The sequence below is a fragment of the Strix aluco genome, chromosome 12, assembly GCF_031877795.1.
Source record: "Strix aluco isolate bStrAlu1 chromosome 12, bStrAlu1.hap1, whole genome shotgun sequence".
In the NCBI taxonomy this organism is placed as follows: Eukaryota; Metazoa; Chordata; class Aves; order Strigiformes; family Strigidae; genus Strix; species Strix aluco.
Window position 1 is genome coordinate 14,359,747 of NC_133942.1, and position 15,394 is coordinate 14,375,140.

The following is a 15,394-nucleotide window of genomic DNA, read 5'->3' on the forward strand; positions in this document are numbered from 1 at the left end:
CCTTCTCAGTTCAGATCAAGGTTCGTAGCCAGAAATTCATATTTCATAGCCAGAAAACCTTATGATAGTCCACTGTGCTTGCCATAAACTCAGTCTATTTGTGACCCGTTACATGCTCTGTGCCTCCTACGTGGAGTCATTTGCACGCAGCCACTTCCAAAACAAAGCCACACAACTTTTCCTTTGGATTCAGCGCTCAGGGAGACATAGGGCCTCAAATATTTCTGAGATAACAGCCCTTTCTGATTTGTGTCAGGGTCATGGAAAAAAAATACTTTAAATAAATACCCTGGGTTGTATGTAACATGCGGTTTGGGGCATTGGGCAGTGTCACGCTGGGAGGACACCTGGACCAGCAAAGCTGTATTTCCCATATGGGCACCTGCGGCATCCAGTGTCTCCTGGGCACAGATAAGTCCTTGTCACGGCTCTCTGCCTCTGCTGCAGCAGGAGCAGGGCACGGAACAGCATTTATGGTTGCCAAGAGTAGGCTGGAGGGCTAAGTTGGGCAAGCTTCAAAGGCACTTTGTGTCATCAGGCACTGCAAGTTGGTTTTATCGGATGAGGGAATCTGGCCTATAACAAGGACTGTCACCTCGTGCCGTAGTGTGGCAATACTAAAGAGCAACGTATGGAGTGATGTATGGAGCAACAGGCACAGCTCGTGTTGCCTTTTGAGAAGCTGGAGGAGAATACAGCGATGGCAGCACAAGGCTGGGCATGACCCACACATGTCCCACGCCAGAGCACTCGGCTTCCTCCAGCAAGACCGTTCCCGAGGGCCAAATCCTGCTGCTGCCCCCGTGCTGCCCTGGGGATGCCCACACAGGCTGGCTAGGTACAGGATCACATCACTTATCTCCTCGGGAACGCTGCAAAGCTCTCGTTTGGGAACAGGGGAGGAAGCAGTAGGTGCCTCCTTTGCCGCGGGGGTTTGGTGGTGGTGAGGGTGGCTCTGCCGGGGCTCCCCGCACAGGTGTGGAGCAGACGGTGGCGGTGCTGCCGTCCCCAGCTCCTGCCAAAGCTGACCCGGAGGCTCGCTCCTGACCGGGCTCAGACTGGAGCCCGTGACCCAGAGGTGAACTGCTCTATATCCCATATCCAGTCTCCCACTGAGTTTATTTTCTAGTGTGGCAGATCAAAGACTGCTGTAAGGAGCAAATCTATCAAAGGCTCAGCACCCTAAGATAGATCCAGCTCGCTTTTATGTTTACTTTTAACAAGCATACTCCTTCCTATTGTTTAGCAATTGCTTTAAAATGGATTATCCATTTTCCGTTATCAGATTTCCCTATTAATGGGAAAAATCAGGCAATCATAAATCTCAAAATGTGCTACTATCTGCACGCTGCATGTATCACATTAGGGAAAAAACAATCTGGGGAGCAAAGCTATTACTGAGTGACCATGTCTCGGCTCAGCAGCTGGTTTTAATTTCAGCAGCAGATCCCCTCTGCTTCCCAGCAATGGCACCAGCCCTGCTCTCCCCACCGCTTCTCTGTAAGCGCTGCAAAACTCCAGCGTCGGCCCCGCACATCACACACTACAGCAATTCAAATGGGGAGAACCTGTGCATCTGAGACAACGAACACCCGCTCATTACTGCCTCTTCCTTGCCCTTCCATACGCTGTAAGCCCAGCTCTCTTCACACGCTGCTTTTTTAGTCAAAACTGTACTCGCTTTAGCAGAGTTGTTCCTGAATTTCACCCAACTAACTGGAAAGTTATTCTCTGACTGCCTGATCATAGACATAAGCCATCAGACATGCCTGGAAAATTGCCATCTAGTAGGAATTAACTGACAGCACTTTGTATCCTCTGACGTGTTTGGAAAAAGTGAAAACTTCCTTTATTTCCCCTACATAGCAACCTGCACAAAGCTGAACATGGACTCAAATGACTGCTGGACATTCCACCTTTCCAGCTTGCTATCTTCCTTACTGCACAAAAAGCAAAAGAATAAGCACATATGGGCCAAAAGATAAGGGTCAGTCTCATGGTTAAAGCAGCAAACTGGCTTTCAGGAAATTCGAGGTGAGATCCTGTCCCTCTCCCCCTGAAAGCATGGGAATCAACTGTAGCCTTGAGGACTAAGTTGAGTTTTGCTACAGATTATGAGTGGCTTTTGGTAAATTGCTTAACCAACCTCATTTGCCACTCCCCATGCTAGCTGGGACACTTGTGCCCATTTTGCCGGGTTGTTGCATGAATTATCTGGTATTTGGGAAGCTCTTAAATCCATGTAACTCGCATGCAACAATTAAATGTGGCCCTGCTTTTAGATTAGAACCACAATAATTGAAAGCTGAGCACATTTTGTTTTGATCTTCTTATGACTACATGAATTCACTCAGACAAATGACAGAGAAATATGATTCATCACATTCATACGACTATTTCCAAAATAGTTCTTACTTTTATCTGAGCAATTGGGAAAATGTTAAAGGCATGTTACTCAGCTGACTTAAGAAAGTTGCTTTATTCCACATTTCTGTTTCCAATAAATATCTCAGGACAAAAACATCCCCCGCAGCATATATGTGCAAAGGACAAAAAGGCGTTAAATCCGAAGGGGGGGCAGGGGGAAGAGATAAATAGTTTACTTCTATTATCTTTACCATATGTTCTATTCCAACTGGATACACATAAACAGCATGTAATCTTCAAGCTCAGCTTTAGACTCTTTGAAGTGACCTGACCATACTACTGATTTATTTCAAACTAACCTTTCTCTTTGAACCCTAGGTCAAGGTTAATTCTATAATAAAACATACCTTATACAGCTGGCTTTTCCAGTGGTGCTAGCAAGTAACGAACCCCTCAGTCATAAGCATTTGTTTCACTGAGTGTAGTATTGTATTTCTGTTTTCCCTTCCCTGTATTAATTTCCTTCACAGACCCTAGTTAAGGGGAAAAAAAATCTCTTTTCCGGTCCATGAGATCAATTTTAAATACACTGGAATTAAATGAAGACATTTAAGCCACATTTCTCTGCTGAAATGCATCCACCAACACCAGAAACTATTTTTATTACAGTCTATGTTAAATAATCAGATCTTCAATTTCATAAGAAGCCGTACAGCTACGTTATTCAAACTCCTCCACCGGCAATATGACCCTTTCAGAACCTTTTGCAAAACCATCTTTGCACTGAATTGTAGCAAACCACCAAGGCTAGCTTTTCTATCTAGAAAAATAAAATTGGAAAAGGGAAATACATTTGAAGGGCACTTCTCAAAAAAAAAAAAAAAAAGATAACTCCTTGCAAGTGCCCCCAGCCAGTCTCGCGTGCCTGTAGGTATCGAAGCCCTCCAAGCAGGGGCAGAAAAGTGCACGAGCTACCTCGGCGGTGTGGGATGCAGTCGTTAAGAGATGCTGAGGTGCGTGCCATATTGTTCAAAGGCTGCTCATCGGGTTGTTTTTAAGAGGACTGGAAAGATGCTTTTCAATCTCAGCCTCCAGCCCACGGCACATACTTGCAGCACTTAATTAAAAAGCAGCAACGTGTGAGCTAAACCAGCAGCTGTTCTGCATTTCTTCTGACTCCAAAGCCTTGCCGACATGGTGCGGGTTAGAGCTGTCAGGAGAGAGATGAGATGAGATGAGATGAGATGAGATGAGATGAGATGAGATCTTCTGAGTTTGGGGCTTCCGTGAGGCACAGGTGGAAGACCGTATCTGCTGTGGCTAACCCCAGGGTGGAATTGTGCTTCCCCTCCAAATGAACTTTATCCTGGCTTATCCTCACACATTTTGCAGGTTTGAGTCTACAGCGAGTTGATGTTCAGCATCACCAGCACACAAAGTGCATCTCCCTTAAAACTAGCACCAAAAGCTTTCAGTACTTCATCTTTCGCTTAGGTGCCACTTTGTAAAACAGGGTTTTAGCCTGGTGTTAGATGAGTTTGACCAGACAGCACTCTCAGTCAGCATCGATACAGCAAACTTGTTATCTCATCAATATCTGTCATGGCCTAACGCAGCTGAGCTCGCCGTAATGGGAGCACCGTCCATTTGAAATCCCAAAGGCAGGCATCAGTTTTGGATCAATGCTCTCAGAATCTCCATTAACTATTATGATGCCAGTGATGCTTTAAGTCTATTTTGGGTTAATTTCTTCATGCCAGGACAAGTCAACAAAAGGCCTTCACTTGTCTGAGAGACTCTTAAGAGTTACAGAGTGGCAGCACGGTGAGCCCAGCATCTCCAGAACTGACGTGGTGCCAAGGAAACCCTTTTCTCTCCAGCTCTCCCACCCCATTTCACCACACTGTCCTCTTCTAGCTTCTCCTCAGGGACAATTGCCTGTCCCCACTCCTTAACGGCAAGCCAGGACGCCACGCTTCCCGCAGCAGAGCCCCAGCTGGCAGTGCCGAACGGGTACTGCCCTACTCTGCCCCCAGCTCACAGCTCTGCGCACGCGGCCAGATAAAAGCTACAACATGCTGCCCATCACAGAAAAGTCTTGAACGGAGACCAACACATCTTTTGCTACATGAAGTGCCTCTGCCTGTCCCAGAGATATCAGGAGCAGTGCTCTTCCTCCCTCCTCTACCACACTAACTGCTATTTTAAATGAGGGCACTGGAGTTACACCAATTCCAGAGCTCAAAATAGCAATGTAAACTTCCCCCCAAATGCGTTGAAAGCGACATCTCTACCATTTTCTAACATTGTTCTTTAACAGGCTCCGAAAATTATTACATCTAATGATTTATTAGTGAATGAAATCAGCCAATTAGACAGCCAACGACCGATTTTCAAAGGGATCGCACAGAACAATTTAATATAATGCAAGGTAATAAACATGTCCTGAGCTGAATCACTGAATGATGTCGCCAACAGCCTGTCAGAGATATCAGATATTTACAGCAGAATAAGGCACCACATCAGTTAAAGTAAAATACATCCTCTCAAGGATATAGAAATATGGAAAGGAATCTTTCTGACTGCATTTCAAGTTAACTCCTGAGAAAAAGCTTTGTGTGGTGCTAGACCTCTTCTTAAAAGTCACCCATCCATGCTGCTGGTGTGAGGGAGACCCTCTGGGCCAAGCGCAGCATGGCTGCTACCCAGTCTGAGAAAGCCCACAGCACAAAATACAGCTGGGAATTGGAAATCCTCTTGCTGTGACACTCAGACAAACCTCTATCGGTCTGAGCAGTTCCACAAAGAGCAGACAAAATCTAGCTTTCAAGGTTTCATTCAAAACCTGCACAATAATAACCCTTTACCAATATGTCAAGAAGGAAAAAAAATAGCATGGATCTCACAGGCTGGATAATGTTTTAAAGATAAAAACATGTATAGATATCTAGTAAATTGGGTAACCTAAACCAAAGGTACCTTTAAAATCGTTTTGTCTACATGTTGCCATTAAATATGTCAGGCCCAAGCAAGTATTTGTGCTGTCCTAGAATTGATGGCTTCATATTGCAGGCTTGTTCATGCAGCTGTTATTGAAAGATGCATTTTTGATAAAACTGTAAAAAGCAAGTAAACAAACCTACAACTCAATTCGATTTATGTCCGTCATTGTAAAATCATTTTCAATTTAATATAACTGTGCAGAGTCTGTGATCTATCTGGTTCTATTCCAAATTACAAAACCTCCTTGTACTCCCAAGCCATTCAAGTGGGTGAGTAAGAACATGAACTCTGCACTTGGGAATGAAGTTCACGTTTTGTTTGCTTTGATACCAGTTTGCCCTCAGTATTTAATACAGCTGGTGTTCCTGTTCGCTATGAGTAAGGCTGCAAATTGCAGTTCCAGCAATCTCTGGAGATCCAGTTGCAAGATGAGAGCCCAGTAACAGGTATCCACAAGCGACCTTAACATTTTTCCAAGCATCTGCAATAGTCTGTATGTGTGGTGCCTGTATCAGTTACTCCATGGATATATGCAATATCCCTCCTGAATGAAGAAACCAAGAAGGGTGTATGAAGACATCTAATAATGGCTACACATTTCCAGAATTGGTCAGTCTGAGTAACTTGCACTCAGGAGACCAACAGAGTTTGGGTTGAGGAGACCTCCACCCTGCTGATGGTGATTCCTAATAGATCTTGGAACTGGAGAGATGCTCCAAGCACTAACACTGTGCCAGTATTTCAGAGAGGAAGATTGAGCCCCAATCTCAGGCAACATAGTGAATGCAACCTGGTGAAACCACTGGTAATCAGTTAAATTAAAACGCAAATTCCTCTCCCTTAATTCTGCAATGCCAGCCTGTGGAAAATGACTCAAACCTGGATTCATTCTTTGAGACAACAAGCTTCAATAATAAAGGGAACTGCTAAGTAGTAATGGCATCTACGTGCTTTTGACTTACTATCACAAAAGTCTGTTAATATTGGACCTACGTAAAACCAAATTTTACACAAAAATGGATGACCGTTCCGGCAAATCAGCATTGCTGTTTCACATGAATGCAATGCCCAAGCTCGGAGTTTGCAGCCGAGGACGAGGGCCTGGGACCTCCCCAACGTCGTGCAGGGACGGGGCACAAGCCGTCTTGACAGCACCATGGTGCAACTCACATCCCAGCACGCTGCCACCATCCCCACCTTGGTACTGTTGTGGGTATGGAGCTGGGTTGCCCCTCCACGTCCTCCCTGCCCCACGGGCCACAGGACTGTCCCAGCCTCTACCTGAGGGGAAGGCGCCATTTCCCCCCTGTACCCCTCTCCTGGTCTCTACCTGAGGGAAGGCGCCATTTCCCCCCCTCTGCCCTGTACCCTCTCCCATTCTCTACCCGAGGGGCCCGCGCCATTCCCCCAGGCCTCCCCCCTCCCCGAGGAAGGGGCCCAGCCGCGGCCCTTGCGGCCCCAGCAGCCCGGCCGTGAGCGCCGGAGCGAAGCGAAGCGGGGCGGGCACAGGCGGCCGCCCGGCGGCGGCGGGGCGGAGCGGCGGGGCCAGGCCGCGGTCCCGGCGGCGAAGCGGAAGGGACGCCGCCGCCCGGGCGGGAGCTGTCGCCTTCTCGGAGCGGCCGCCGCTCGGCAGCCCCCGCCGGGCATGCCACCGCCCGGGCCCGGCCCCGGCGAGGCGGCCTCCCGCGTCAGGGAGGCGGCGGGGAGGGACCCGCTGGCCGCCGACCTGCGGTGCAGCCTCTTCGTCGCCGCGCTGCAGAGCTACAAGCGGGACTCGGCGCTGAGGCCCTTCCCGGGCCGCTACGCCGGCGGCGACGCCAAGGACTTCGAGGGGCTGGTGAGTGGCGGTGCCCCCGGCCCGGGGGGGTGCAGCCGAGCCGGGAGTGTGGTGTTCTGCCTTTGGAGCGAGAAAACAGCCCTGTGAAGGGGCTCGATAGGTGGGGGAGCCCAGGCCGAGCGTGCCGGGGCTATTCTGGGGGAGAGGCAGGCGAGGTTGCCCTCGGAGGTAAGGGCAGCGGTGCCTCACAGTTACTAATAAAGCAGAATTATTTATCTGGTCAGGGAATCCAGGTTTTAAAGTACATTTGGGATCCTGACCAGTAAACCCACACATGGAAACTTCCGCATCCAGTGTTGGGCTATGAAGTGTGGGAAGAGCTTGCCCTGTGTGAAATTCAAATTAATTTTGAACAGTTTGTGTTCTACATGGCCTGAACACCCACTGCATCTATCCCACTGCAGATACTGCACTGTAAGACCTTGTTTTCCGTCAGGAGTTTGATTATTCTTGTATGTACCTTACAGATATTGTTGGTAAATATAAATATTTTATAACTTGTTTGGTATTTGCCTTTAGTGACAAACTTTCCCACAAACTGGTTACAAATGTTTATATCTCAGAACAGAAACTGTTTTTTCGTTTACAACCTATTAGGGTGAAATAGTGTTTTGTTTTCACTAGAGGTCTCTGTTTAATCATAATGGAAAGAAGGAGCTTGTACTAAATGCCTGTCTTGTTAGCTTGCAGATACCCATGCCCTACCAAGCCTGAAAGAACTTCTGGAGACTGTTACAAACACAGAGAAAAGGACCTGGGATTTGTTTAGTTGGATTTTATCATCTAAGGTCTTCACGATACAAAGTACTACGAAACAGGAGGTGAGTTTTGAATTCTGAAAATCTTGATTAGAATTTTTAAGGCAAACTTGGACTTCAGAGAGTTATTTCCTCCTGCCAGAAGTTAGTTGGTTATTGTGAGAGCTTGACAGTTCAACGTGAATGCATTTTTTTCTGTATACAGAGAGGGTTGGTTGTTCTGGTTTTTAAATAAAATTTTCAGGAACACTGGTTGGCAGAAATAGTTATCACTATCAGTAGTTGATGATGGGCAGCAATTGTAGTTGGTTACTCCCATTAACATAGCACGTACCTGCATGTTCTAGACCAAAATAGTCCTGACGCAGGTGTCACGGACCAAAGTCCTGCTTCTTGCTGAGAAAGACAACTTTGTACTTCTGCCTACTGCCCCAAAAATGGAAAGGTTGAAAGCCACTTCTGTAACAGGGATCAAAATAGTTGTAGAGATTAGCAGCAAGATGAAAACAACTTCTGTTTTCCAGTTTTTTTCATCTTCCAAGATCAGCTGATGAATATATCGTCTTAGTAGCCAAAGTAGAATTGTGATACTGTCCTTACATCATCAGTTAATTCATAATCACAATTCAGGGCTTTTTTTCTGGAAAGAAGAATTAGGATTTAGCTTTGATAGCAAGAAACTGTCAGAATTTTTACTGTCCACTTCTACTGAATTGTGGCAGTGTTGAATTCTAATGCAGAAAGCATAATCAAAATGCATAAGACAGTATGAAAGACTAAGGGACAGTAAGCAAAATTTCTAGTTTGTAATCTAACCCCATAAACCAACACTTATATTCCCTCCTGTTTTTAAGTATGAGAAGATCCAGGAGCTCACAGGGATGTCTGGGGCTGTGGTTCCTGCTCCAGACTACCTCTTTGAAATCGTGTATTGCGATCAAATGAATACCAAGTTTGCTGAGACCAAGGGAGAGCGGGACCTCATCTACGCTTTCCATGGCAGCCGCCTCGAGAACTTCCATTCCATACTGCACAACGGCCTGCACTGCCATTTGAACAGGGTGAGGCTCCTGGTACTGGCACCATCTTCTGTTGATCATTTGCAGCTAGTGACACTTTTTAAAAATAGGCCCAAATTCCTTAAGGGATACGAAATGTACTGATGATCTTACACTGGTGTTTTCACTTCAGTGTAAGCCTTTGTGGATGGTTGTGTTGGAGTTTCTAGTGCAGCCTGAGGGTAAAAACTGGAAGTGGCATGAAACCCTTTTCTCCAGTGTGATGAATTACAGCTATCCTTCGCTTCTTTGTGAGGAAGTGTAATGCCTCTGAAAATACTGGCCTGTCTGACAGCCTGCAGCTGAAAAGTGCCTGTGCACAGAGGAGGAGGATAGTGACCCAGGCAACATAGAGATTCTCTCTTTCTGCCTGGCCTCAAGTTTAGATCAAGTAAGTTTTAGGTGCTACTTTCAAATGGAGCCTTCTTTAAATGGCCTGGTTAAGGGAGACATCCCGTAGGATTCACAGCTCTTCTGATTTCAATGGAAAGGCAGTTGGAACTCCTGGCTTTTTGTGTCATCTGTAAAGCTGCTCTGACACAGCAGCTGCTTAACCTTCCAGTCAACCTGGACTATGTTTTTTCCCCAGGTTCTTTATGAGTAATGGCTTATCAGGTACAGTGGACTTACTGGATTAATAATTTTAGCCAGTGTGGCAAATTCTCTGATTCAAAGTTATTAAAACAGTTATATTTGAAGAAATTCACAATTAAAAACTACTTCCCTCTTTTCTAGTAAAGCATGGATTTAAATGCGAGTTAAAGCCTTGCCTTGTTTGTGGAGGTTGAATTATTTGAATGATGGCAGTCTCAATAAATCAGTGAAATGCCTCTAACAGCAGTGCAGTCATGTTGATATAAAATACTTATGCTGGCAGGCTGAATCCAAATCCGGGAAAGCATGAATCTGTCCACACCAAGGGCTGTGCCAAGCAGCTAATTTGAGGGATGGGAGAGGGCAGCTGCCCCACCCTGAGGAAGTTGTGCCAGGACAGAAACAGTGCATGGACCAGGCCCAATACGGGTCAGAAAAGCCTTTCTTAACTTACCTTCAGAAACAGAACTGCCAGGTTGAAAGTAAAGAACACTTGTATGTCGTTTATAGTTTGCACTGCAGGATTTTAGGATATATTTCCATTCCATTTCAGACGTCCCTGTTTGGTGAAGGTACCTATCTCACCAGTGACCTGAGCCTGGCTCTCCTTTACAGCCCTCACGGTCTCGGTTGGCAGCGAAGCGTGTTGGGCTCTATCCTTAGCTGCGTAGCTGTTTGTGAGATCATTGACCACCCAGATGTAAAGTGTCAGGTGAAGAAGAAAGGTGAGTCTGTTGCAGTAATAACTACTGTTCATCTCTTAGTGCTTCTCATATTTCAGCCTTGTGCATATACGATCTTGTATAAAAGTGCAGTATATGGAGTGTTGATACCCTTCAGCAGAACCTGGCTCCTTTTCTGACTGACCCCTCAACAAATGCACAACAGCCTCGTTGTCTGTGAAGCTTCTCTTAGAATAGTATATTTAAGGGGTAGAAAATATTTTGGTGGCGTCATTTGTTTTTCCTAGTTTCAGTAGTATGATAAAAATCATGTTCCATTATGCCCGATGTTTTCACCTGCGTTGGTGGAACAGAAGCATCACAAACGTATTGGTAATGAGCTTTATTAGATGTCTGGGAAGCCTCTGCTCAGGCTGTCCTCCTTTGACTGCTTCTTGCTTGCAGGGCTCAATCAGTCCTTCAATGTTGTTTTTCTTTTCTTGTTAATATTAGCAGCTCCTCAAGCACTGTGTGGGAGACCCACCTCCTTATCAACCTGATCTGGGCCTTAATGCCATCCATACCAGGGATGACTAGGAGTGCTATAGCCTCAAGCAAACTTTTCAGTCTATTCTTGGATGCTAAGGGATTCAGGGGAATACCAAGACTAGGTCTTTGGTTTTCTCATCCCCACTCTGGTAGAGGGGGAGGTTTGGGGGGGGGGGGGTTTTGGTTGTTTGCTTTTTTACAGTTACTTGAAGCTGTGCATTTTTTTTTCTTTTTTATTCCCCCCAAAACTTCTTTTTTTTCCTCTTCCCATTCAGATTCAGAAGAAATAGACAGAAAAAGAGCAAGAGTGAAAAACAGCGAAGGGGGTGATGTACCACAGAAATACTTCGTTGTCACAAACAATCAGCTTTTACGAGTTAAATACTTGCTAGTATATTCACAAAAACAGCATAGGAGGTAAGAGTTCAGCTATCTAGAGTGATGAGCATGCTGTAACAGGCAGATAAACACATCACATTTTTGACAAACAACAGAAAATGACAGGAAAGAGATGCTGCACTGCCAGAATTGTTTTTAGCCTGGTTCCTGTGAAAATAAGGCTTACACCATGGTGTTGCCTCTGTCTCACTCTTTTACACTGCCAGGCTCAGCTAAATTTGCTTTTTCGCTATGCCTGTAAGCACTTAATATCTTTGAGAGCTCTAATAATCTGTTTGCAGCCGGAAACAAAGAGTGAAGCACTGATGAGTGCAGCTCTTAAAACTAGGACAGTTTTAACTCTGCCTTTATCTGTCCTAAGTGGCAGCATTCACCCGGCTGATCAATGTGTGTGTACAGGCCAGGCAGTCACAGCTCCAAACCACAGAGAAGGGTGTGAACACAGGGGGAAAGGACAGGATTGTGCATGGAGACTTCAGGAAAAGGGATGGGGAATCGGGCTTTGTTAGTTACAGGGATGGTGGAACAACTTTCTGCTTTTACTCCATTAGCTTAACCATTTAAAATAACCTAAGATACTCTTTGCCGAGGTATTTGTGCGTCTGACGGAACTCGTGCACTTTTCCCTTTTCAGGCCTTCTAGTCAATCTTCCTGGTTTTACACCCACCGTTTCGCTGTCATGATGATGCTGTACCTACTGCTGCTAATAGTGATAGGGGCCAGCAACTCGCCAACCTTCATCTACTACTGGCACAGAATGTTTGACTCTGAGAGATGAATTGCCCGAGATGATAAACTGTTATTTTCACCATGTGCCTTAATAAGAGCCAATCTGCAATGCACTGCATCTGTTCCAGAGCTCTGGAAATAAAGGTGCCTGGAGCTTTCCAGTTCTGTCACCAATATATTATCCTCATGGCATCTTTCCGTTTATTCTTATTTCTGTTCCTGTGATTCATGAGGATGCCCAGTACAGCTGAAAAGGGTCACAGTGGTGCAGCTTAGCGTGAACCAATTATTAAGGGTCCATGGGAAAAAAGTTATTTAAAGTTAATAAAAAACTAAGTGTGGAAACACTCAGGTCGTACTACTTTCTGTCAAACTGAGGTATGTTTGCACAAGTTGGAAAGGAGGATTTTTCTGAATGTCAGGCAAAGTGACCTGTAGGGAGTCTTAACAGTTTCTTTACAGAAACTAAATTCAGTGATGTTTAGCATGTATCAGCACAGATGGGATCACTTTTAAAACTAACTTTGGCTTTGGCCAGGAATTTTTATATTTGAGCATAACGATTGTAAGAAAACAACAAGAAATAAAGACCAAAATGGAAGAAATTAAATGGTTTCTAGTACTTTTTTCCCCCCCTATAAATCATCTACAAGATTTGTGCTCTCAGCCATGATCTGTCTTGTCATTGGTTAACATGCAGATCAGACAGACTCAGGCCCTGCAGCATCAGTACTGAATAAGGATTATTCCTATCAAACTGCCTTTCCTGCACCGAGAAGAGGGAAGGTGAAGGATTCCGCTTATGCTGCCACCAGACAGGCTTTTTGGGGTGGGGCTGCCTGGGTTTTGGTTCAATATTTTTGCCTGTATTGAACTGTTCTCAGCCTCCCTTTATGAACAAATGGACTAACTAGCAGTAACATCCCAACTATTTCCTGAAACACTTGTAAGAAATAGAGTAAAAAGGCAGCAGAAACAGTAGGGTTGTATTTTACGTCTGTGAACACTTGTAGTACAGTTAACTTCACGTAGACTTGACGTAGGCCTCCACATGCCAACCTGTGTACAATACGGTATGTTTGTAAGACAGACTGTCCACACTAAGTTCTCACGCAGAGGTTGAGGTTTTCTCTGGTCAGAATTATGGCAGTTAACGCTGTTTGCAAAGTGCTTTGGTTTAACGCTGGTGTGTAAAACCTCAGCATCTCAGACTAATCTTTTCTAATCTTGAAGAAGGGCATTTTGGGGGTTTGTTTGGAAACACACGTATAGGTATGAGTAAGTTGTGCAACATAAACAGGGCGGCACTCTCCCCCTCCTGCCCAAGTCCTTTGCATTTGCTGTTGTTACAAAGCAACCTACAACTACCTGAAACTGAAAAAGGAGCAAAGGACTGTCCTCTGATTAGTGTCTGGGTATGGAGTAAACTCGATGAAGAGCCCAGGAATTTAGGCAAAGAAAAGTTAGATATGTGCCACAGTCCCAGCTTGCAGTCTAGCTTTTAGTAGTAGACTTGATAAACGCAGATTTTCATTGCACAGTGAACCCTAACCACACAAAAAAACCCCCTCATCACATATTTCCAGCAAATGAGTCTATGATTACTACCTTACTCATTAAATATTTCAAAGAAAATCTCTTCTTTCTCTGATGTTGTTCTGGTACCTAATTGCCAGAAATAATGACCTGGTAATCAGGTTTTCTAACTCAAGGCTGAGAACGAGTTCATTTACAGCAACCCCTCTTCTTGGTGGATGGAGCTAGAAGCATTTATTCCAGTTAATTTTGCTGCCAGAACAAATTTATTTATTCACCATACAGCTTGCAAAACAAGAATATTATAATCCAATTCCCCATTGCCTTTTACAGTCCGTTAATAATGCTCACTGTTAAAGCACATTGCATTGCCTCAGCCCAAGAAATGTACGTGCTAATTATAGCGTTGATTTGCAATTAAAATATACATAAACTAACAATTTATTGCACAGTGGATTCAACTACTTTGTAGTAGTTTACTCCTTGATATTCCAATGCAGAAACTTGAGGTTTGAGACTTGCACGGGGTTCCTGGGAATATTTGCCCATTTTTGGTCCACCTCAGCATGTCGTATATAATGTTGGGCCATGAATCTGTCAGTTTAGGATAGGTCACGTGCCAGCCAGAAAACCTAGAGGTATTTGATGCTATCTAAAGGGTATCGCGTTGTTAAAAGGGTCGTACGTCTGCAAACGAAAGACTTTTCAGAGCAGATGGGCTATTGGGGGCCCGTTGGAAAAGGGGGTTCGGCAGCAGTTGTGGGATGGTTGCACTGCAGAGAAAGGCCCAAACCTGGGAGTCCGCAAAAGGAACAGATGGGGACGAACGCAGCAGAGTTTCTTTGCATAGCAAGGTTTCTGAAGAGTAAGCAAAAGGAATGAGCACGTAGCAGCCATTCAGCACTATCTCCTAATGTCTGTCTGGGCTTTTATTTGGCTTTAAATTGTTCAGCTGAGCTCTTCCCAAGCGTGGGGCAACAGCATGGGTGCAGGGTGCTAGTTCCCAGGCTGATCTGCTGCACCAGCTGCTCCGGGTTATATCCCCAGAGAGAAAAGGATTGCAGGGGCTCTCTCGAGGCAGACTCGCACAGTCCAGCACTGCAATTAAACCAGCAGGTATCAAAGGAAAAAAGTGGCTTTTTCTGCTTTGAATCATTTGAATAGACCCAGAAGAAACAGGTGGCTGCAGGTAGGGGCTGAGTCCTGATGAACACGTCTCAAGTGCCCCTCAGAGGGCTTGCAGCCCCATCCCTCACGCTCCCAGACCCTCAGAGATGCTGGGCACAGCCTCCGCCATGCTTCAGCTCCACATCTGTGGGGCAGGGTAACGCTCTCCTCAAAGGCAATGGGAAAATACATTTAAGGTGCTCAGATTCTACCTTAGCAGGCCGACGAAATACTTAATATCCTACTCCCACGCTTGTTTTCTGTGCTCCCTGCTGATTTCAGCATGTGTTTCCCAACGTGGCGAGATGCAGTCAGCTGAATTAATGCGAGTATTGTGCTGAGTAACTAACAATATTATGAATTAACCCAAGGTTCGCATTAACCTCTTAAGCCACTTGCGTTGCTCTTTGAACATGCACAGTACTATAAAAATGCTAATGGGGAATGAATCAGAATTTCCTCCCAAACAAAGGACCGCTGAGTCTGAATCGGGCAGCCCAGGGTGAGGTCGAGAAGTTGTAAAATATAAAGCTATCTGTGCTTATTAATATGTTCGTTACATTACTGCAGTGAATGTTAAGGAACTGTTACCAAGTCAGACAAATCTGATCCTGCTGTGACTGCAAGGAAAAGCGTGGCAGGTGGTGTTTCATGGAGGGAATGGGCAGGTTTTGGGGAAGTGGGAGAATTTTCCTCCCATAAAGGGAAATAGATAATATATTTATATATAAGTG

At 45.2% G+C, this 15,394-nt stretch overlaps 1 protein-coding gene across 2 annotated transcripts; it reads left to right on the forward strand.

Annotated features, from left to right (window-relative positions):
* The first annotated feature begins 6,927 nt into the window (after window positions 1–6,927).
* On the forward strand, window positions 6,928–12,567 carry PARP16 (poly(ADP-ribose) polymerase family member 16). Of its 2 annotated transcripts, XM_074837698.1 has the most exons (6): window positions 6,928–7,207; window positions 7,891–8,028; window positions 8,820–9,026; window positions 10,171–10,342; window positions 11,104–11,245; window positions 11,862–12,567. In XM_074837698.1, the coding sequence occupies exons 1-6, from the start codon at window positions 7,016–7,018 to the stop codon at window positions 12,004–12,006; spliced, it is 996 nt and encodes a 331-aa protein (XP_074693799.1). In that variant the 5' UTR covers window positions 6,928–7,015; the 3' UTR covers window positions 12,007–12,567. The 2 variants fall into 2 exon arrangements, with proteins under 2 accessions (XP_074693799.1, XP_074693800.1); XM_074837699.1 differs by lacking the exon at window positions 8,820–9,026.
* The last annotated feature ends 2,827 nt before the right edge of the window (window positions 12,568–15,394 follow it).